Source organism: Oncorhynchus clarkii, chromosome 3, assembly GCF_045791955.1.
Source record: "Oncorhynchus clarkii lewisi isolate Uvic-CL-2024 chromosome 3, UVic_Ocla_1.0, whole genome shotgun sequence".
Lineage (NCBI taxonomy): Eukaryota > Metazoa > Chordata > Actinopteri > Salmoniformes > Salmonidae > Oncorhynchus > Oncorhynchus clarkii.
The window spans coordinates 16,837,724-16,862,195 of record NC_092149.1 but is presented as its reverse complement, the minus strand read 5'-3'; the positions used below and the strand labels follow the sequence as shown (position 1 = coordinate 16,862,195).

Genomic DNA, 24,472 nt, shown 5'->3' with positions numbered 1-24,472 from the left:
CTGGGGGGTAGCATCAAACTTCACCACCTGGGGCCAGGGGTGGGATGGGCTAAACCCTGGCTCAAAGATGGAGTCACTGCAGAGCTGAGAGCGCTGAGCCTGTTCCACCTGTGGCAGGGCATGCTGGGATAGTAGCGGTGTTGTCGGGGCTGACTTCGGGTCCAGACTGAGGTTGTTCATAGAGCCCCTATTGGGTCCATCATCGCCCTGGGTGGATCCACAGGCTGGTAGGCAGCAGGTCAGTGCTACTTATACCACAGCCTGGTCCGAACACTTCAGGGAACATCTGTGGCTGGAAGAGCTCATGAAGGGAAGGAGCATTCTCAGCGGCCAGGTCCACAGGGACAGTTGGCGGTTGGCTTGGAGAGTCAGGCCCATTGGTGGTGGTCTCCAGGAGCATGGTGTTGGTCACAGCAGGCTGGGGCTCCTCCATGGTTGAACATGTTGCCCCAGAGTTCTCCAGGCCTAGATCCCCTAACTCTTTGAAAAAATCGTTTTTTAGAGAGACAGGGTCTTCATTGAGGAAGTCACAGCTCAGAGCTGGACCATCGAAGCAGCCTTTCAGCTGACCGTCCAGTTCTCTGCAGAAGTCAGAGTTGGTGCGCATGAGCCTGGGTGTCCCTGGTTCCCGGCTTGGTGTTGAGAAGGACAGGTCTCCAAACATCTCTCTGCTCATCAAGGGATTCCTCTGGCAGTCTGAGAAAGACAGTGAAGGCCCAATCAGATTTTTCTCTGGGGGTTGGTCCCCCTTGCTGTTCTCCATGTCTGCTGATCAAACTATGAAGACATTTGAAAATTCCTAGGCTTTATTAAGGGTGGGTCAGAACTCAACATTATTACCCATAACATTGTTACATCAACGTTGTGATCCACATTAAAACAAGGTAGTCATCATAACTGTGAACCGAGAAAAACGTAATAATGTGTTTCACGGTTCTAAGATTTATACCGTCATGGCGGAAATTGAGAGAATAGGAAAATAATTCATGTTTTCACCGCTGCAGAACACACACAACATAGCCTACCTGTTACCCAAATTGCCAGAATAAATGTTAATGTAGTAGCCTAGGCTATTTTCGGAGCATCATACTATAACTAAATGCTACTTTGGAACAGGCACATAGAAAGGTGGTTTTAGGCAAAATCAGGAGCTTTGGGTCTCTATTTATATGTAACCAAATTTACACCACATATATTTTGTACAGTAAATTTACACACAAAATGGATGGATCTTCCTACCTTTTCAAATTCACTAGTCACTCGCACAATGACCACAGGCCCACATGGAAGAGATGGGTAGATTATATTTGAACCTTGGTTGTTTATATTTGAACAGTGCATAATATAGATTTCAGTACTTTGAGTTAAGAATGCTGCAATATTATTTTAGTATTTCTAACTTCAGATAGTAGCCTATGTTGAACATTAGAAACGCCGTGGAACTAATTGACCAACATCAGTAAATCCGCGCGGATTAATTGTATCGTTGTTGGACACCTGATATTATTCCTGCTGGCACCAGTTGAAAACCTAGACCCCAACCATTGTGAGCGCGGGCTGAAAAAGCCCACGTCCTTTCTGGAGATGAAAAGCGAGAACCGGAGTAGACAGACCAAGCATAATGTACAGAATAAATCCAAGAGGTGAGTTATGAAATATACATATACATTTATGTTTAGCTTATCCTTTTTTATGTATTGTAAACCTGTTAGCTCAAATTTGCATGCGTCTCGGCTCGGACCAAACATGTCCAGAACTGATTAAACAAAAGAGCAAAAGGTTGGGTATGAAATTGGAACTTAGAAAATGCCGAGTTTGTAGGAAATTGCAACCAACATTAATGTTTTAAGCACATTTGTTTTTTAAGAAGACGTTTGGACACAAGTGCTCTGGATCCTCTGACGATATCTCATCAAACAGTGGATGCCTTGGCACTAAATAGTTTCTGTTTTAACTAAATTAGTTATGATTAAAGACCTTCAGCTTTAGGTATACTCTACACATGTATCTAAATCTATTTACTTTGTTTTAGTCCAAAAGTCACCAGAAGACTGAAAAGGTGTATTTGGCTTTTCCCACCTCTTGACTTGTAAGTGTGAATTAATAGGCTACACGTGCCTGTACTGTACTGTTTTCTATATAAAAGCGAAATGACCTTGGCACAAGCAGCACCACAGATATTGAGATGAGCCAGATGCCAGACTTTCCTCCCCATAGACATTAAAACCCTTCGATAGCACCGACATCATCCTCGTATCCCTATGGAAAAATCCCGATGGCTCATGAAATCGGAAATATTTGAATTTGAAACGCCCCATAGTGCTGAATGGGTCAAGGCTAGATGGTATCCAGCTTTTGTCAAATTAACATCAAAAGTTGAATATTTTTGGATTTTAGATAACTCTAACCCTTTTCCTAACCTTACTTTAGCCTAATTATCCTAACCAGCTGTTAATTATCCTAACCGGCTTTGTAATTTTGCCTAACCTTCTACGAAGTCTGTTCTGATGTTAATTTGTCAAAAGCTGGATCCCTTCTAGTCATGACCTTCCTATATGTTACCTCTATTTAACTAGGCAAGTCAGTTATGAACAGATTCTTATTTACAATGACGGCCTACCAGGGGACAGTGGGTTAACTGCCTTGTTCAGGTGCAGAACGACAGACTTTTACCTTGTCAGCTCAGGGATTCAATCCAGCAACCTTTCAGTTACTGGCCCAACACTCTAACCACTAGACTACCTGCCGCTCAGCACCAACATTGCTAAAGATCATCGAGAAAGTGGCCAGAATTAGCAAAGGATCATGTTCGATGTAGTCGTTTTCATCCTGCCTGAGAGACACGTGCAAAGAGCATGCATGAGGGCGCACGCCTCTCCGTAGCCTGCCGGCCTGTGATTAGTCTGTGTCAGTACATTGGTCTGGTCTGTGTCGGGCTCCCGAGTGGTGCAGCGGTCTAATGCACTGCATTTCAGTGCTAGAGGCGTCACTACAGACACCCTGGTTTGAATCCAGGCTGTATCACAACCGGCCGTGATTGGGTGTCCCATAGGGTGGTGCACAATTGGCACAGCGTTGTTCAGATTTGTCTGGGGTAGGCCGTCATTGTAAATAAGAATTTGTTCTTTACTGACTTGCCTAGTTAAATATTGTTTATTTATTTAAACATGGTCCAGAGTGAGGACTAGTAGTCTAAATGGATCAGTATTTCATTTCATATATCGATTTGTAGCGAATTTTAAAATAATTCACTGTGGGATCGAACTTGATCATTGTAAACAAATTTTAGAGCCAAAACCAGCTGTTTAAAAAAAAATGTTTAACCATTCTAGCTATCATACTTTATATAGGCTTTCTAAGGCAGACCAGGGGTTTTGGCACCGCTAGGTTGCTATGCAGTAGCTGACCAGCAGAGCACTTGGCTTCACACTCACAAAGTCACACACAGTATCTGCGCATGTGCATAGGTTTGCTTCACACTGTTACAGCGTGGTAGCCAGGGGACCAAAACAGCAGAAGAAGTTGAGCCTTGCGCTTCAACGCTTAGTTGTTGTGGAAATTGACCTACTATGCTGTTTACTTTCTGCATCTACGTCATATCGCAGAGTCTACCTTTAACTCAGTTTTTGTAATACATTTCCTCTCTCAGGGAGGAGGATGCAGCTCCGGTCCCTGTGTCTGACTCCACCAGAGAACCACCAGAGACCAGGATGTCAAAGAAGAAGAAGACTTTCCCCAGACCACCTGTCACACAGGATGCAGAGAAGTTTCATGATGGCCCAACTAACACCAGTAGGCAAGTATCAAACATTCTAAATGCTCAGTTCTCGTATTTTGTTATAAAAAAAATCAAATTAACTCACCTGACATGCATCTAAACTAATTTCCATTGTTTTAGCACCAATACCATCCCAAAGAGAAGGTGCCTTTTCCCAACCCTGTGAGTAACAGAGTTACACAATTAAATTAAATGAACAATTCATGATTTGTGAGTGTTACTGCGCATTTTACCACCTCCTTCAGGATGTCTGAGCCAGACCCAGTGCCTCTCTCTGAGCCAGACCCAGTCCCTCTCTCTGAGTCAGACCCAGTCCCTCTCTCTGAGCCAGACCCAGTACCTCTCTCTGATCCAGCAGAGACCAGCGAGCCCCAGCAGAAGGCAGGAATCTTCAACCCACCTGCCACAAAGCGACTGAAGAGGACCAGGTCAGGTTACACTTTAGTCATAGTTATTTCATACTATATTCACGCCATTAGTTAGTGGAATCCCAATTTCTAATTCCATATTGTCAATATTGTTTTCTGTTCTAAGATTTTATTTTGTGTCAATTCTACCTCAGAAAGTTGGAGCCAGCCCCAGGCCTTTTCTCTGAGCCACCAGAGAGCATGAAGTCAAAGGAAATGGAGATCCCAGGTCCACCTGCCACAAAGAGACTGAAGAGGACCAGGTCACTCTCTAGTTCTCATATTATAGTCACACTATTATGTAGTCAGTTGAATCTCAATTTCTTTTTTTCAGATTCTATTGTCCACATAGTTTTTTTGTTCTAAGATTTCAGTTTAATTTGTGTCTGTTCTATCATGTTCTACCTCAGGAAGTTGGAGCCAACTCCAGCCCCTCTCTCTGAACCTCCAGACACCAGCAAGTCAAAGAAGAAGAAAATAATCCCTGGCCCACCTGCCAGTCAGCAAGTGAAGAGATCCAGATGTCCTCCCAGCCCCTGGACCCCTAACCTAGTGGAGATTAGACGTAGGACACCTACAGCCAGACCTCCTACCTGTGAGATAGGTGTAACTACGTTTACCTTGAGATCGAAGGTAGCGACAGGCCCTACCTTGAAGTCAGGTGTAGTCACATCCCCATCTAGCGGTGAAGCCTTTTCCACATCCCCTGAGAGGAAGAAGAACAGGAAGAGGGCCAGGTGCAGTGGTGCGGCCGTTCCCACCCCCCCTGAGAGGAAGATGAAGAAGAGGGCGAGGTGCTGCCCTGTCCCGCTGAACAACCCCTTGTCTGTCTGTCAGTCGCAGAGGGCCACCCAGGGCAGGAAGACCTGTGTGTGGTGTAAACAGGAGAAAGAGTGGATGAAGACCATCTGGCAGTGTGAGGCCTGTCAGGTGGCCCTCTGTCTCATACCGGGCAGAAACTGCTTCAGGGCCTGGCACAAGACTCACAAGTGGAACGAGGAAGTCATCTTCAGTCTGTTTTCTTAAATGTTGTCAAATATGTGGGTCTGGAGCCTCAGCATGATATATTAATGGTTTGTGGTCAAAAAAGCCCACTTTCAGTTCCTAGTTCATATGGTTTTAGTATAATTCAGGCATACATGCATTAAATAAGAAATATTTCCTTTGTGGGTGTTTTTGCAAAAAAAGGAAGTTGAAAAGTTTGCTACATTTTCTTAAAAGCCCTTTTCCTCATGTTGTTTAAGTTGACATATTAAATACATTGTTAAAAAAACAAATATGCCTCTTTCAAATGTGTGCACTTTGTACATTACTTTACAGTTCTTGTTCTTACAACTAACCGGGGTCCAAACAGTATCTTTCAATGCTACAAAGACAGATGAACTCATAAAACAACCATGCACAGTGCCTTAAGTATTTATAGCCCTTGACTTATTTCACATTTTGTTACAGCCTGAATTCAAAACGTATAAAAATCTATTTTTCTCACCCATCTACACACAATGCCCCATAATGACGAAGGGGAAATGTTGTTCTTAACGGACTTGCCTGGTTAAATAAATGTATATACCGGTAAGTATTCACACCTGAGTCAATACATGTTAGAATCACCTTTGCCAGCGATTACAGCTGTGAGACATTCTGGGTAAGTCTAAGAGCTTTGGACATGTGGATTGTACAATATTTGCACATTATTCTTTAAATTAAATTATTCAAGCTCTGTTAGGTTGATTGTTGATCATGGCTAGACAGCCATTTCAATCTTGCCATAGATTTTCAAGCTGATTTAAGTTCAAACTAACTAGGCCACTCAGGATTATTCAATGTCGTCTTGGTAAGCAACTCCAGTGTATATTTGGCCTGGTGTTTAAAGTTATTGTCCTACTGAAAGGTGAATTTGTCTCACAGTGTCTGTTGGAAAGCAGACCGAACCAGGTTTTCCTCTCTCATTTTGCATGTGCTTCGCTCTATTCAGTTTATTTTTATAAGTAAAACTTGCTAGCTCTTCCTGATGAAAAGCATACCCATAACATGATGCAGCCACCACCATGCTTGAAAATATGATAAATGCTACTCTGTGATGTGTTGGATTTGCCCCAAACATAACACTTTCTGTTCAGGACAAAGTTAATTTTGTTGCCATTTTTACTTTAGTCCCTTATTGCAAACAGGATGCATGTTTTGGAATATTTGTATTCTGTACAGGCTTCCTTCTTTACCCTCTGCAATTTAGGTTAGTATTGTGAAGCAACTACAATGTTGTTGAGCAATTCCCAGTTCTCCTATCACAGCAATTAAACTCTGTAACTGTTTTAATGTCACCATTGGCCTCATGGTGAAATCCCTGAGCAGTTACCTTCCTCTCTGGCAACTGAGTTAGGAAGGACACGTATCTTTGTAGTGACTGGGTGTATTGATACACCGTCCAAAGTGTAATTAATAACTTCATCATGCTCAAAGGGATATTCAATGTCTGCCTTTTATTTTAACCCATCTACCAATTGGAAAACCTCCCTGGTCTTTGTGGTTGATCTCTGCTCGACTGAGGAACCTTACAGATAATTGTATGTGTGTGGTGCAGAGATGAGGTAGGTAGTCATTCAAAAGTCATGTTAAACATGTTCAATTGCATAATTATTTTTTATTGTTTAACTCCTGAACTCTGCCATAATAAAAGGGGTTGATTACTTGTGGACAAGACATTTCCGCTTAATTTTTAATACATTTGTAAAAACATTATCCCACTTTGACATTATGGGGTATTGTGTGTAGGCCAGTGACACATCTCAATTTAATACATGTAAAATTCAGGTTGTAACAACAAAATATGGAAAAAGTCAAGGGGTGTGAATATGTTCTGAAGGCATGGGTACATCATAGACGCAATAAACCTTTGATAAATCATTTATTTTATTTGAAATAATTCCAACTTTCCACTGATATATTAAACTAATATACAGCACTTTTGCAGTGCCTAAATAAAAATATCCAGATACTTAAACAAAAGTTCACCCTAAATTAATGAACTAGAACACACAGTATTTTTGTTATTTTCTCTTATGAACCATACAAAGCTACACTAACGAATCCATGTACCAAAACACGGAAAAAGAAAAACACTACTAAGGTTTTCCTGAGTGCCTCCCTAGTCCTCCATCCCTGGTCCCATAGGGCTGTGTGAACCAGACACAGTGCTGTAGCAGACCAGGCAGCATGGTTGTATCAGGGGACTTATCCTCCAGAGGATGAGGCGGCTGTCCAGGAGCTGAAAGGCGGGATGGAAGTGGGGATCCTTCTCCCTCTTCCTCTCTTTCCCCTTCTCCTACCTCTCCCCTTTCCCCCTTACTCCTTCTCCTCCCATGGTGGTGATGGAGTGACAGAGGGGGTTATTGATCCCACTCAGAGGAGTTCAGGCATTAGTTCCACCAGGGTGACTAGACTAGAGACAGACAGCGCTCTGTGAGCCACTAGTGGGGCCTACAAGTCAGGGCTGAGTGGAACTAGGATGCATCCTTCTGATTTTGATCTCCTCCACATCAGTTTTATTGACTGAAGCACTGTCTTGTGCTTCAGTTCCAATGGGAAAGGCAGTGGCCTTGCCTTGCTGGAAGCCGGGGTGAGCACAGCCTAGTGTGTTATCCCAGCTGCTGTTCAACAACTTGTGGTGATGAGTTCTCCATGGTTGGCTGAGGATGAGAGGTAATCACTCCAATCATCTGAGATGAGATGGCCCCTGACCACAGCTATCAGGCCCTGGGTTAGCATGGCAGTGATTGGACTACCAGTGGCTTGTGATCATGATGTGTGTGTGTGGACTGGAGTTCTCGAAGGACCAGCGATTTGTCCACTACACTGTCCTCAGGTAGTCTTCACTTCGCCATCTATTTCAAATTCTCTCCCAAAAGGTCAAAACATAATCTCATGCTTTAGTAATTTCCCCATCATCTCTCCCTCAGTGTCTGAGAGCTGCAGTCTCGGTCATCTTTTCAAAATCATACATTTCAATGGAAACGCAAACTAATATTTAGGCGGGTGAAGTTCGCCTTGCAGGGCATCTCACACACTCCTCAAACATAACCAGAGATGCTCAGCATTAGCGCAGTCTAGTTGGTATCTGGGCTGTCACTGTTAGCAAGAAATGTCTCTTGGCTTCAATGAGTCTTACAGGCAGCGCTGATGGTTCATCGTGTGGATGATTTTACAGAGCGTGTATGTTAGATACAGTGGTAGTTTGTGTGTGTTACAGCGGAAGTTTAGTTTCTCTGTGTGTGTGTGTGTGTGTGTGTGTGTGTGTGTGTCTCAGAGGCAGTCTCTTCCTCAGTGCCGTGAGGGCATCTAAGCTCAGTGCAACTTGTGTTATCAATTCCAAACAGAACAGTGTGTCAAGTCTTTTAGTCCAGTTTGCCTTCACTTCAAGTTTGGCTGTTTTCCCTGGGGACTATTCATTCCCCTGACCTAGGAGTGGCTGTATCCTCTATTCTCAGCATGAGAGACTTAAAAAGGAGAGAAAAAAGAAAAATGTTCCTCTTCATATTTTATTCTCCTTTTCATTCCTCTATCCTTGGACTCATGACCTGCAGAGGGAACATGGTGGAGGACGGTGGTTAGAATTACAACTATTATTCATTGTCTCTGAGGATTCTAGAACTGTTGTGTGAACTGACGTGAGCCGGAAATGATTAACACAACCTCGCACAGCTGCCTGTCTGTCTGTCAGAGCCGAACGTCCATAACCAGCTTTCTCAGGTTGGGTCTAGGGAGTATGACAACGTGAGACCAGGTAGTGTATATGGCTCTGATGCCTGTGGGCAAAGTTTGCCATCTAGTGGTTATTGGTGACATTACATAGCTATTCCAATTCACGAACACCAGTCAAGTCCACATCTATGACCCCCACCCCCTGTAGCGGTCACCATGGCCCCAATACATACCACAGTGTAGATAAGTACTTTAATCAACCAGCTTACTAACACAGTATAACAGAACCAGAATGGAGAGAGCAGTGAGGCTCACCTGTTTCGTCCCCAGCAGCCGGCCTGTTGTTCCTGTGCATCCAGCAGCAGTCTGCGACCCTCCTCGTAGTCATCCTGGTCCACACTGATCAGCAGCCGGACCCCCTCACTCCCCGCCGCCCTCCGCAGAGAGTCTGTGATGAACACCCCCTTCAGGGCCTCTAGCAGCGCTCCACTCAGATAGTCCCCCCAGAAGGCCTCCAGGTTGTCCAGCTCAGAGAACTTGATGTCGCAGATGATGGAGCCCAGGTCGCGGGCACGCAGCACGGAGGTGGCACGACTGAACAGCTCAAACTGCCGCTCCAGGGGCTGCTGCTTGTCCGAGGAGACGCCGCCGCGCAGAGCCGACTCATGCTCCCAGTATTCTGCTCGCACACGCAGACGAATGTCTGCAAGGAGGGGGAGGGTGAGGAGATGGAGGGAGGTAGGGGAAGAGTGAAGGCAGGAAAGGAGAGAGAGAGGGGAGGAATGGGTAGAAGAGGGAGGGAGAGTGGTGGAGGGGAATGTATAGGGGAGGAGAGAAGAGGAGGGGTAGATGTAGAGGAGGGACAGGAGAGGTGATTTTTAGGGTGCAAAGAGATCAGACATATTCAAAAAGGGACAGAGGGAAATGGTAGAAGCAGGAGATTGAGCGGGTGAGATATATCATGTACACGTGAGAGTGAAAATCAAATATGAGAAGGAGGGTGGGATCAGAGTCAGAACAAAAGGAAGAGAGAGACAAAAACAAAAGAAAATGATAAGAAAACTTTTCAAATAAAGCCGTAATCACAGAATATTATCTGAACATTTGTCAAGAACAGGCTATGTGAGGGTTGATAGACAAGTGCCAAAGTAAAGAATATTTAAGGGGAGCATACTACATTCAACAGGACTGTATCTGACAAACTAGTGATTACAGTAGGATACCACATAGAAATACTTACTGGTATTATATTTTCTTAACTCTTCTTGAACTGCACTGTTGGTTACGGTTTTGTAAGTAAGCATTTCATGGTAAAGTCTACACTTGTTGTATTTGGTACATGTGACACATAAAGCTTGATTTGGTGTAGGACACTGCTGTGTTATTAACTACAGTTGATAACAAAAGTCTGTCTTTAAGAGTGATACAGGTGAGGCAGAAGACAGCTGTGGAGCACAGAGGTGAATGTAATACCAACCAGGCCGTCCGTCTACCATCACTAACCTGACAGTGGGAACAAATATGACCTGTTCGGGTCCAGAAGAGCATCACTCAGGATTTACTGTATGACTAAACAGATCTATTTTTCACAACACCCACTACCAAAAGCTGTTGTTGTAGTACTGAAATCAGAGGATGGATAACAAGCATATTCATCAGGGAAGAACACCACCACACCACTCTGTACAGTTCTAATAGTCCACCCCCATCATTATTCACCCAGGAGATTTCAGCCAGGCACTGTAATCTACACAAAACCTCTACACACTGAAAGCTAGAGCTATAACTACGTAATCCATTTCTGAGCAATTACAAAGCTTGTTACACTGTACTTACAGTAATAATTAGTTATAGGTGGCACAAAACAGGCATAAATAAAATGCTACTTGTTGTGAGGGTTGTAGGATTTTGTTAGGTCACTAACACTGTAAACAGCCCTTGGGATGGATAGCAACCTTTCAGTGACATGTTTTTGTCCTGTTTCAGCAACAGGATAATTAGCGGTCATGTAGCAACAGCACAGTGAGAAGGGTCAGGAGATACATACTGTACTGAGCAAAGGCAAGCAGACCTCTGTCTCATCCTCCTCTACTGCCATTATTCACCAAGCGCCCAGCAGAACCAGCATCCTTCCGACTTTGCTGCAACAAAAAATCCAAACCTTCCCAGTCCCACACTACCCCACCAGAGATGTAAATAGATTGGCAAACTTTGTTTGAGACTACTTTCACGGAAACATGTTAGCACCAAACATTCCAAGAAAACAATTATTCAAATTAGAATATTCTTGTCAAAGAATGTTTGTTGCCAACATGGGAGGATAGTTTGTCAAATGGTGTATCTGGATTTACCCCACCCACCTTGCCCTCCCCAACTTCATGTAACAGAAAATGGAGGAACGATAAAGAGAAGAACTGGATTTAAAAAGAGAGAGAGAAGGAATATGAAACGGAAAGGGCAGAAAGGATGGGGGGACCAGAGGTCCAAAAACTCACATTGAAAATTAGACCACAGTCTTCTCTCTCAAAACACCTGTGGATGTGAATAAGAGGGAAAGCTATGTGTAGTACCATACACAGGGAACCGGGTACCTACACATACCTTGGTCTCTGAAGACACCGAGACAGGTTTGGTTAAAGGAGACACTGACAAATAGTTGCTTCCTCTAACGAGGACACAAGAAATAGAACCAGACAATTTAAACTAGAATGTTGTACCAAATGAACCAGGGACACGACTGTGCCTTAGCATATGTGATTCATTTGAGTTCTTTGTCTCCATCCACATTATTGTTCAGGCCCATGGGGGACAGCCTCTGGAGGGGGCAGCTTTGGAAAATGCCAACATTAGAAATGCAAATGTTGAATTGATTATGAATTTCTTAACATTTGTAAGAGAGAAAACCAAACACTGGTTCCTTCTTTCTTTGCTTTATAAGGTTGCAATGAGGAGGCAATACAAACACGTACTACTTGGACCATCGGGGAGGTTAGACATCCTCAGGTTAGACAGATCTCCTACATGTACTGCCAACATTGAAAACATGCTCTGATTTATCAAAAATGGATCTTAAGATCAACTGCAAGTAGATTTGTAGATAGCTAAAATATGTGTTATATCACATCAGGCCAAATATGATAATCATGATCATATTTCATGAAGGTCAACTGTTAGTTTGCACACAAAGAAATCGGATACAGAAGGTGTTTGGAATTATTATTTTTTCTTCCAGGAGGCAAAGTTATGGTACAAGGAACATTTCTGTCTCTATTGATACAGCAGCTCTTAGGACATTTGTCAATGAGGTTGATAGAGAACAGTAAGACACATAATCTGACATGTGAAAAATAATTGAAGAGTTGCCTTCTCTCATCACTACTCCAATGTCTCACCAACATCTCCACATTGTTACTCTGGGCAGATGTTTCTGCATGTAAAATCATGGACCATTTCAGGAAATACATTGTCAATTTGGGGGCATTTCGTATCAGAAAATACATGGTTTGTCCCTAAGGCAGTGTTTCCAAACTCGATCCAGGGGACCCTAAGGGGTGCACGTTTTGGTTTTTGACCAAGCACTATACAGCTGATACAAATAATCAAAACTGGATGATTAGCTGATTATTTGAGTCAGCTGTGTAGCACTAGGGCAAAAACCTAAATGTGCACCCAGGGGGGGCCCCAGGACCCAGTTTGGGAAACCCTGCTCTAGGGGATACATTTATCTCTCCCTGCCAGCAGGGTGTCAAATCAGCTAAAACAGGATGTGCAGCTGACAAGGCACAGTACTGCTCTGAGAGGAAACTGAAAGTCAGCTTCAAGCTAAGAACATCTGAAAGTTACCAGGACTGCATAATACCCCTGTCAATTGTCGATATGGTAAAACATGTCAGATAAATAATAAACTTAGTAAAACTGGAACAATTGTGCACTTTTGCAATGTACAAGTCTAGTGACATGGGTCATATACTGTGTGGGGACTGTGACGTCAACACCTACTACACAATGTCCCCATACTTCTAAATGACTGCTCCTTCCTACCTACTTGTGAAAAATGGACTTGCTGAGAGCACCAGGAAAGGAAGGCCCTTAAAAACAATGGGAACATAGTGATTTTGTTAAGGTTACAGAGTCCTTTACACTTCAGAGACAGATAGATCCATTTAGACAGAACATTAGGAGGCACAACTTTCATTTTCTCCCTTTAAAACAAGGAGTTGGTTAGATTCTCCATTCACCCCACAGAAAAGTACCCATTTACGAGGAGTCACTTGGTGCGAAGAGCTTCAACTCTTTATCGATCCGTTTTTCTGCTGAACGACAGACCAAGAGAGGGAGGGAGGGAGAGAGGGAGGGGTAGAGAGAGACAGGTAGAGAGACCTCTCTCTATTCCCCTTTGACCAAAGCTCTCTTTTTTTGGTTTGTGTGGTTTGAGCGTTTAGTGTTCGTTCGCTCCCTCTCAGTGTGTGTGAGAGGATGTTTTTTCCTGACACACGAGTCGGTCTGTTTTGAACTGCGAACATAGAGAAAGGAGAGAAAGAGAGAGAAAGAGACAAGCACAGTTGGATTGGATATCTGTCAATTTGGTTGTTTCTCAAGATCAAGCAGGCAAGCTTAACACTGGTTCAAAGGCAATCACTTGGAGTTTGAATTGTTTTTGATGTCTCCAAGTCCACTGTTTAACATTACGGTTTAGGTGGACAGTTTTACGTCGATTCTAATCGTAGGTTACAGTTTGGCATAAGAAATTGTAACCACAAATAACTGAAATACTGTAACTGAAACGCTTGAACTGAGAAAAGGAACTGATGTGAAAACAAACTGACTGGTAAGATAGTAGAGGTAGTAATGGGTTTGGTCTGAATGCTGTGAGGCAGCATTGGACTGGACTGTCCCATCTATCTCTGCTCCCCACACTGGGAGCTCATTCAGGGGTCAGAGATGAGATACAGCATGCGGTTACACAGTCCTTAACACAACACTGTTGGGTCATTTTCCTCAGAACTGCTCGAGCAAAGGTTCCAGAGAAGCTGTCGGCGGCCATGTTATGTTCATATAAAGATAGAATTCGAGTTCAGACTGACAAGAGGACTGAGATCAATGGATCTCTGAGACCAGTTTGACATTTTTTTAATTGAGATTCCAGAATGGGTTTAGACTCTTTTTGTTTTAGTAAACCAGAATCAGTTGGGTTGTTTGAATTCTGAGAAAGGTATTTGTGATCACTGACCAGAGGTATCTACTGAAGTTGATGCCACAAGAACCACTGGGACTCAGTTAAAAGGCTCCATTTTGATGGCTGCTTTAGAAGAGTAGTTTACCCCCAAACTAAAGTTAATCAGATGTTTTCAGTATGCATGTAGTGGGATATACACCAGACTAGACAGTGTGGAATATGCACTCAGTTATCACTTTTGAGGAAAACATCTGTCAAACTTTAGCTTTGACGTGAACTACCCCTTTAAAAACATTTTTTTCAGGTCAGTTTGAGCTTTGAGTCATTTGGAGAGTCCGAGCATGGTATTCAGAAGAGGGGTCAGGTTCAAGGTCGCATTACGGTGTTTAAGAAACTTCTGGAATATTCTACGCATATTTCCAAGGACTCTTTGGTCAGTTCTGTGAAACACTGAGGCCAACACCCCTCTTTAGAGTAATAAGACAAATCATGGAACATTCCAGAACACTTTGTGGGGAGCATTCTGTTTTTTCTGAATGGGATAAGGAGGAACAGGATAGCTAGAATAATACACAGGCATTGAACACAGAGCAGAGTGGCAGCCCCCCCTCGTTCTGAGGGGGGAGGGCCTCTTTACCTTGGGCATCGGGCCAGACTGACGAGAGAGAGAGCGACTGAGGTGAGCACACACTGCAGATCGTACGGACAGAGTGAAAGGCCAGACCAGACTTTTTTTTTTGTCCAGCCTTTCTCTCCGCTCTCTAGGTCCGCTCTCTAGGTTACTCGATCTGAGTCACAATCCTGAGTCAACCTGGTGGGGATCAAATGCGGAGTCAAGACAGCAACATGTTCAGAGGCAAAGCAACAACACTGTGTATGGTACATGGCTGGGACTGTGAGGGCAAGGCTACTGCAGAGGGCAAGGGGCAGGTATCCCTCGGTAGATTGTTTAAGGTTTGATCACTGGGCACTTAGTGCAGTTGATTTAGAGAAGGCTGTTCTGATCGATGGGGACAAAATGGCACATTTGAAAGGGTTGCAGTGTTATGTTTGAGCGCTATGAAGCCAGTGGAAAATCATAAGCATCTTTGTCTCCCTGAAGAAGAGATTTCATGTATTGTGAAAAGTTGTTGAAATCAGATCATGTTGATAAATAAGCAGTATTGTTCATTAGTACGTGTCAGGCTGTGGGAGCGGCTGTGTCTGGGATAGCCACAGTACGAGGGGTTAGTTGGCTGTCAGGTAGGCTAGGTACAGCAACAGAACTGGAAGGGCTAAGGGCCTATTGACCTGGGCCCGGTTTCCTGATAGCGATTGAACTTAGGCTTACGAGTGTTTTAACGATGCATCTTTCCTATAACGGCCAAAGATGTAACATGTTTCCAAAAACACAGCGCAGAGAGAACGTTCTTGTGTCGTTGAGGCTTGTGTCCATACTGATAGTATTGAAAGAAAGACAACGCTGCTCTCGGATCAGCTTTCTCCATTCAAATCTTAACTTAACATTAGGGGCGGCAGGTAGCCTAGTGGTTAGAGCGTTGGGCCAGTAACTGAAAGGTTGCTGGATCGAATCCCAGAGATGACAAATGTCGTTCTGTGCCTGAACAAGGCCGTCATTGTAAATAGGAATTTGTTCTTAAATGACTTGCCTAGTTATATAAAACATGTGATAATCAAGATTTGGCACATCATTGCACATATTAGGCATGAAATATATACAGACAAAAGTACAAGTAGCAAAATAGAACTCCATAAATTATTGTGATGATATATTTATATTTTATACCAAGCTGCTTGTTTGTATCAATTGCAAAGACATTGTCAATTTTGTATTTGTTGTCCACTTTGTTGGGAAGTTTTCAGCGGTCACAGATGCAGATAGACCAGGTGATTCTATGTTTAGCAGAGCTCTTCTGTGTGTAAAGTGACGCGGGAGGGCAAAAAAAGCATCTAACGACCCACTTAGCGGTTCTATGAGTGGTCTGAGACAGGCGTTAGATTACAAGTGTAATGTTAATAACAAAGGTTTTGGGAAACAGCTCTGAGATTTAATAATGGTCCTACAAAGGTTCTAACAAACTTAGCTTTAAGATGCTTTTGGGAAACCGGACCCTGGTCTGGGAAGATGTCAGCAAGTGAGAGGCTATCAATTCAACTTATGTTCAGTACACATTCAGAAATTCAGTGGGACTTTCTCTAAAATTTGTTAGGGATAGGATAAGACAGATAGTACTACCAACATAAAAGAGACAGGAGACCTACCAGGCAGGGTTCTTAAGAACAGGAGCTGAAAAAAACTGGGTAAGTGAGAGAGAGGGAGATATGTCGGGGGTGATGAAAAGTAAGAGAAGAAAAATGGAGAAAGGGATAGCACAAGCAGTAGTTATGTAGCCTGGGTACCAGTCGGTTTGAGATATCATTCCACTCCTTGTCATGCCAAATGAGTGACAAGCAGTGGCATGATCACACAAGCAGATCTGGGACCAGGCTAGTAGTTATGCTATATGAAGAAGAAAGACAAGCTCGGGTGACAAGTGTATAGCAGACGTATAAGTGAAAGACAGGTGGTTTACTGTCTAACTGTCCTTCCCCTGGGCCTCAGTCTGGACCACAGGCTAGTTATTACGAGGCAGCATTCCAACCATGTGTGGCAGCTATAGTATGTAGGTCGAAATCATACATTTTTCCCACAAGTATTGTCACAAAAGAGCAAGGCAGCTCTCACATTATTTTGGTCTGCACAGAACAGACTAAATTGTTCCGTTTAAGGAGCTTGTGGGTTGATGCCGAAATGTCCCATTGAAACATAACACGCTTGTGAATCTAAGGTTGAATGCCACATTGAAATGCCATGTCCTACTACTACACTAAGCCTGCTGTGCTGTGCGGAGCTCAGACAGAAACGCTGACTCGCACTGTTGTGCTGTGCGGAGCTCAGACAGAAACGCTGACTCACACTGCTGTGCGGAGCTCAGACAGAAACGCTGACTCACACTGCTGTGCTGTGCGGAGCTCAGACAGAAACTCCGACTCACACTGCTGTGCATTGGGTGTGTGAATTCCTCTCAGGGTGCATCTCAATAGTCTAAAGAGGCTTCCTTCCATTGTTTCCTCCCCATTATCTGAATGGCCAGGATAGGTAAAGGCCAAGTATTAAGGCTGGATGCTTATTTAGTTTGAGACACTAGTGGGTAATGGTGAAGACAATGGCTGACATAGGCATAGTATATTTAATAGATGGGAGTTGTAGGCAAGCCAACCCAATTCCCCTCTGTGCTACGGTCATCACGAAATAACAGACCAGATAGATTTCATTTCATTCAGTTTCTGGTTATTTTTGTTAGTGTAGCAGGGGGCACACAATCAAAGACCCCGGGAGTGTGTAAAACGCTGTCTGAAACCCTGGTGATAATGTTTGAGTGTGAGACAGTTTGACCACCACAGAGAGCATATGATGACCAGGTTGAGGGGTTAAGTCAGGTCAAACACAGCCAGTCAGTATGGGTTGTATTTACTGATGAGCGGTCACTCATTCACACATGCTCTGCTCTCACAGTATTGTTACAGCACAGCCCACTCAGTCCAACATGCCTGCAGGATAGTATTGATCTCCCAGGAGGCCCATGCAAACCATTCTCAAACCAGCAAGGGTGGGACGGTCAACTTATGGTCAGGGTATAAGCTGAGCAGAGGGAGCAAACTGAAGCCGTTATCTTATGTGAGGACATGAACACGGCTCTGACTGACATGGATTCAAGGTTGCTTGATATGGACATTAAGTTTAAACTTACTGGTGAGACAAGGTGGTGACTGGGACATTCTGATATGGCAGAGATTTTTAGTATCATCACTGTTATTAAGGGCTGTTGGGGAGATGGTGCTTACAGCTTCTCATTAGAAGTGAGATAGAAAATGGATGTAAGCCAGAGAGAGAGAGACTCAGACAAATGTATAATGGCAAGAGAGGAACCCAGAGAGAGTGTGGTGAATGAGCAAGTGGGTTAAAGAGAGAGATGGAAAGAAAATAGAGAAAGAGAAATGGAAGGGAAACTAGAGAGAAAGAGAAAGACATGGAGGCGGGTCTCACCGCAGGTCACTTTCTCAGGTATAGGTGGGGGAGGAGTTTCAGGGATTCCCGTTCTTCTCCTGTGGGAGGTGGGCTTGCTGGTCCAACGGCGGCCTTTACCCCTCTTCTTCCGTAGGGGGGCAGGCGTTGGCCTGGCAGAGTCAACACCTATTAGACAGACACAAAAAACAGTCAATCAGCAATGCTTAACTGGTGCAAATCCAGACAATTTCAGAAACAGTCACTGACATTTCTTAGAGACAAGTTCAGGCATGCACAGATTGTACCGGCGTGTAGCTTACCCCCCCTCCATTGCTGGGTGGCATGTTCGTCATGTGATTCTGTCTGTGCACAGGGGTCAGTCAGTCCAGATGTGCACACCTGTCTTTTGTCCTCTGTCCCATAGTCCACTCTGAAACGTTCTGGTGATACTGAGAGGTAGATTAAGGTCAGACACTGACACAGCAGAGTGTAGACAGACAGGCAGATAACACACAGCTGGGAGGAGTAGGCCTACAGGTGATTATGACAACACTGTCTCTATTACTGCATGTTGGCTTCCAGTTATGAACAGCACTCTGTTACAGTCCCTTACCTGTCCTCCTTTTCTTGCGGGACACCAAAGGCAGGAGGTCGTGTCGTGTCAGGACTCGCAGCAGCTGCAACAGGGGCTCCAAGTTACCCTCACTGAGATACCCACGTCTCTCCAGCTCCAGCAGCAGTTCTAGCCCACTCTTGGGCTTGTGGCGGGCAGCGGTAGGGCAGGCCAAGGCAGGAACCTTGGGCTGTAACCGCCGCCAGGCCTCCAGGAGCACTGGGCTGGGGGAGACTCCTTTACTGGCCTCAGGGTCTTCCTCACCGGGCTCGCTGGTCCAGCCAGCTGGGTCCAAGGGGTGCCCTCCAGCCGGATAGGTCTCATCCAAGAGGAACGACAGCACCTCAACGTCTGTTTCAGTCAGTTGAGAACCGACAACTTCAAACATCTCGTGTAGAGAGAGCATCCCATAGTACGCCAGGCACTCAGTCTCATCCCAATACAGAGAGTCTCGGAGAGAGTACCTTGGACGACGCATGGTTGCCATTGTTAACAAGCTAGCTGGCTATCCTTTCCCAATGCACCTTGGCCAGACGTTTCTATGTGATAAGAATAAAGTTAATTAGACAACGTGAGTAGCAATGAAGTAATGACTCAAAATGTCAAACTAAACAACAGGAGGACTGGCTAGGTTTATCAGGTTATCAAATAACAAGCCAGATAGCAGCCACAACGCGAATTACGTTATTGACATGGACAGTTACAGGCTTGAAAATGCAAGTAAATGTCTAATAATAACCGAAGTGGAGGTGTGAACCACAAAGCTACTTCGTTTTCGTTGTAGCTACGTTGGAGAGCTCGAGATCTCGCCGAGCCACCATACCTTGCAAGTTCAAACTGTGTTGACAGTGCAACAAATTACGTTACGTAACAGACGTTCCACTGCTAGAAGAAAAAAAACTGCACTTTACATTTAGATTGACAGCCCTTGAAAACGGTCCAAAGTAGAGATGGTCCCTCATACATAGCTACATTTCTCGATTTGATAGTAAGCTAGATGGAAACATCAAAATAATTAGTTGCAGCTGGAAGAACCATTTGGGTAGCTAGATAGCTATCGTTAGCTACGAAATTATCGCTAGCTAGCAACGACAACAGCTGACTATACCATGAAGATGAATCAAGACGTTCAAATACATGTAAAGACTAAAGGCGGTAATTCATTGTCAATATAATATTGTTAATCGTTGCAACAAGCTAAATAATGTGTTATTTTGTGAAACTCGCCTTCGTTGTTCGAAAATGGTCAATGTTGTCAACACAGCTGGGGTGTATTCATTAGTCAGATTTGGTTCTAAAACGTGTTGTCTGTTGCAAAACGGAAACCGTTTGCTCTAGGAACCAAACGGAAGCAAACATAAAAAATGGAACAGGAACGAAGCGGGGAGGGACCTGCTTAAATGTATCCAATAGAAACTCGTTTTCGTTGCAAAACGTTTTGCAACTGAATCCACTAATGAATACGCCTCGTCTCGCACGCAGAGTTGGCAGTCGAACAACAACAGGCAGTAACCAATCACTGCACTTACTTTTTTAAAGACATGTTGGCAGTGATCTACCGCCATGATGAGGAGGACAACAGTGGGTAGGTAGCGAAGAGACGAAGATGCTGTTGTCAGACCTACTCATTTTATACATGAAGAATGTGAATGAGGCAGTATTGCTGATGACAGTATAGTGACCTATCAGATAATTTTCCCGGAATATCTAATAAATATCCTGTTGCTTTCACTTTGTACTATGATCAGCACCGCTATGCTATTACCACAAGAAATCACGTCCCATCGAGAATTAATGTTTTATTTTTTTATTTTATTTATTTATCCTACCCTGTCTTTCTAAGGTCTTCGAACGCCAACTTAACAAACAGATCACCAACCATTTAAAATCCCACCGTACCTTCTCAGCTATGCAATGTGGTTTCCGAGCTGGTCATGGGTGCACCTCAGCCACGCTCAAGGGCCTAAAAAATATCATAACTGCCATAGATAAGAGACAATACTGTGCAGCCGTATTCATCGACCTGGCCAAGGCTTTCGACTCGGTCAATCACCACATTCTTATCGGCAGACTCAACAGCCTTGGTTTCTCAAATGACTGCCTCGCCTGGTTCACCAACTACTTCTCAGATAGAGTTCAGTGTATCAAATCGGAGGGCCTGTTGTCCGGACCTCTGACAGTCTCTATGAGGGTGCCACAGGGTTCAATTCTCAGGGTGACTCTTTTCTCTGTATACATCAATGATGTCGCTCTTGCTGCTGGTGATTCTCTGCTCCACCTCTACCCAGACGACACCATTCTGTATACTTCTGGCCCTTCTTTGGACACTGTGTTAACTAACCTCCTAACTAACTAACCTGCCATACAACTCTCCTTCTGTGGCCTCCAACTGCTCTTAAATGCCAGTAAAACTAAATGCATGCTCTTCAACCGATCGCTGCCCGCACCTGCCCGCCCATCCAGCATCACTACTCTGGATGGTTCTGACTTAGAATATGTGGACAACTACAAATACCTAGGTGTCTGGTTAGACTATAAACACTCCTTCCAGACTCACATTAAGCATCTCCAATCCAAAATTAAATCTAGAATCGGCTTCCTATTTTGCAACAAAGCATCCTTCACTCATGACTATCCCACCGATCCTTGACTTCTGCGATGTCATTTGTAACATAGCCTCCAACACTCTACTCAGCAAATTGGATGCAGTCTATTACAGTGCCATCCGTTTTGTCACCAAAGCCCACTATACTACCCACCACTGCAACCTGTATGCTCTAGTTGGCTGGCCCTCGCTTCATACTCGCCATCAAACCCACTGGCTCCAGGTCATCTACAAGTCTCTGCTAGGTAAAGCCCCGCCTTATCTCAGCTCACTGGTCACCATAGCAGCACCCATCCGTAGCACACGCTCCAGCAGGTATATTTCACTGGTCACCCCCCAAAGCCTATTCCTCTTTTGGCCACCTTTCCTTCCAGTTCTCTGCTGCCAATGACTGGAACGAATTGCAAAAATCACTAAAGCTGGGGACTCATATCTCCTTCACTAACTTTAAGCATCAGCTGTCAGAGCAGCTCACAGATCATTGCACCTGTAGATAGCCCATCTGTAAATAGCCCATCCAATCTACCTCATCCCCATATTGTATTTTTTTTTTTTTTTGCTCCTTTGCACCCCAGTATCTCTACTTGCACATTCATCTTCTGCACATCTATCACTCCAGTGTTTAATTGCTAAATTGTAATTACTTCGCCACAATGGACTATTTATTGCCTTACCTCCCTAATTTGACCTAATTTGCACATTGTATATAGATTTTTTTTCTATTGTGTCATTGACTGTACGTTTGTTTATGTGTAACTCTGTGTTGTTTGTGTCGCACTGCTTTGCTTTATCTTGGCCAGGTCGCAGTTGTAAATGACAACTTGTTCTCAACTGGCCTACCTGGTTAAATAAAGGTAAAATAAACATATAAAAATTCTGACCGTATGAGCGCTGGGCTCTCACAGATCCATCCAGACATGATGCTGCAGGTCTCTTCTCTCCAGCTCCGAGAAGGGTTGGTCTCTCTGAGGGTGGAGGCACACACTCTCTCCCCTCACACTCACAGCACTATTTCTACCTGGGGGATTCCACAGAGATACACTGATTTTCTACACATCCAATGCCCATAATCTATGTGTATTATATCCTGTATTAATACTAGAGTAAAGATTGTCTTGGGGCCCAACCACCTTGCACCATAGATCTAACCCACCTCTGCGCATCTCCAATACAATGTCTCTCACCTGTTCCTCTGGACTAATGACCACCAGGTCTCCGCCCTGTTGAACACAGTCGACCCGACCGCTGCTTCAGCTCCTCCTCTCAGTGGAGAAGAAGTAACACCTGGAGGAGAGAATCTTCCAGCCCTTAACACAAGGTGTGTGAGGCGATGATGTACACAAACACTTACACACCCGCACAGACACACACACATAAAAACACATTCATGCACATTGCACACCCACATGCTCAAACATACAGAAACACACATGCACAAGAACATATTCATGCACATTGCACAAACACACAGTATATAGTGCATAGATATAGAAGAAGGACAGATAAATCAAGACACTGCTGACCTTGGGTGAGCTGGTCTCTGAGTGTCGGTCCACAGGCAGGAAGTTGACCAGCTCTGTAGGCATCTTCTGAAGGGGATCCCTATCCCTCACCGTGACAACAAAGTCTCTGTTCAAAATCGCCTCAGTTTCAGAGAAACTTATGAGATCTAACTGAAGTTAGTTTTTAGTCTCTGCGACCCTCACATGCTCTCACCTCAACTGGTCATAACGCTTTGATCACACCAACAGTGTGTTTGTGCAAAATGGTACGCAGCATCATCTGGATATGTTTGCAACAAAAGTTCAACATTTACCTTCTGCTACCATTTCTGTCGAACCGTCTAGGCATACAGTTTGATGCATGTATTGGATAAATCCACCGTATGCACCCCACAAAACGCACTACAACTGCCTCTACAATGCTGGAAGGCAAACACAGCATTCCATTGGAAATGAATGTACTTCTGGTGTACCAAAATGCAATGACGCGTTGGTGTGATCGAGGCGTTAAGCTGCACTGATGTTCAGGTGTTGTCTCTGTGACCGTTCCCTGGTTCATGTGAGATCTTTTATCTCTCTGTAGTTGTTTTTAGATGCTGTCAGGTCTATAGTTGTTTTGCAATTTGTTGTTGGATGTCAGTAGGCCTTCATACTCTCTTTCTAATTGGTTATGAGAAGCAGCAAGGTCTCTGTGTTGCCTCTCTGACTGGTACTTGGACGCGACAAGTTACATGTAGTCTCTCTCCAGTTGGTCCTTAACCACAGCCTTCATAGCTGTTAATTTTCTGTAGCTCAGCTTGAGTTGAAGTCAAAGCATAATTTTGGATCCAGATCTGGTTCTTGGCTGTGAGGACGGCGTCGTAGTTGTCCCTCAGAAGCTGAAATTGTGCCGCCAGTAAGGTGAAACTGATAGAAGCTGTGTAATCTGGTGAGATGGACACAAAGTGTGAGTGTTAACAATTAGTGTACAGCAGATTGTTTTAGTATATGCTGCCTTTTACGGTTATAGTGAGGCCCAGAGCCATGTATTTAGATATTCTAAATACATGGCTCTGGAATGGCCAAGGCCCATAAGGATGTGATGAAGAATATGCCTATTGTGTCCTCCTGTAATCATAGACCTGAGATGGTTAGGATTGATAGCAGTATCTAGGGGCTTGAGGCGTCACTACAGACCCGGGTTCGATCGGGAATCCCATAGAGTGGCGCACAATTGCCCCAGTGTCGTCCGGGTTGGGAGAGGGTTTGACTGGGCTTTACTTGGCTCATCGTGCTCTAGCAACTCCTTGTGGCGGGCTGGGCGCCTGTAGGCTGACTTCGGTCGTCAGTTGAACGGTGTTTCCTCCGACACATTGGTGCGGGTGGCTTCCAGGTTAAGCGGGCGGGTGTTATAAAGCCCGGTTTGGCAGGTCATGTTTCGGAGGATACATGACTCGATCTACGCCTCTCCTAGGCCAGTTGGGGAGTTGCAGCGATGAGACAAGATCGCAATTGGATATCACGAAATTGGGGAGAAAAAGGGTGTACATTTAAAAAAAGGAATAATGCAGTATCCAGGGGCAACACAGACCTATTAAAATAAGAAGCATTATACAGCTCATTGATTTAAAAAACAAGGTAGCCTAGCTGTTAAGCAGTTGGTCCA

At 44.2% G+C, this 24,472-nt stretch overlaps 2 protein-coding genes and 1 long non-coding RNA gene across 3 annotated transcripts; 1 reads left to right on the top strand and 2 right to left on the bottom strand.

Annotated features, from left to right (window-relative positions):
• The first annotated feature begins 1,566 nt into the window (after positions 1 to 1,566).
• On the top strand, positions 1,567 to 5,211 carry LOC139384943 (proteoglycan 4-like). Its single transcript, XM_071129884.1, has 6 exons — positions 1,567 to 1,643; positions 3,650 to 3,796; positions 3,899 to 3,940; positions 4,024 to 4,206; positions 4,341 to 4,448; positions 4,596 to 5,211. The coding sequence occupies exons 1-6, from the start codon at positions 1,585 to 1,587 to the stop codon at positions 5,209 to 5,211; spliced, it is 1,155 nt and encodes a 384-aa protein (XP_070985985.1). The 5' UTR covers positions 1,567 to 1,584.
• A 1,590-nt stretch (positions 5,212 to 6,801) lies between these two features.
• On the bottom strand, positions 6,802 to 20,487 carry LOC139389652 (DNA-binding death effector domain-containing protein 2-like). Its single transcript, XM_071136524.1, has 6 exons — positions 19,948 to 20,487; positions 18,721 to 19,259; positions 18,428 to 18,556; positions 18,147 to 18,293; positions 9,199 to 9,586; positions 6,802 to 8,759 (listed from the first exon to the last, which is right to left on the bottom strand). Exons 2-6 carry the CDS (start codon positions 19,205 to 19,207, stop codon positions 8,753 to 8,755), a joined length of 1,158 nt encoding a protein of 385 aa, XP_070992625.1. The 5' UTR covers positions 19,208 to 19,259; positions 19,948 to 20,487; the 3' UTR covers positions 6,802 to 8,752.
• Positions 12,087 to 16,961, bottom strand: LOC139389659 (uncharacterized). The gene is made up of 2 exons (XR_011629417.1): positions 14,697 to 16,961; positions 12,087 to 13,396 (listed from the first exon to the last, which is right to left on the bottom strand). It is a non-coding gene; the product is annotated as an uncharacterized lncRNA (long non-coding RNA).
• Positions 20,488 to 24,472: the final 3,985 nt, after the last annotated feature.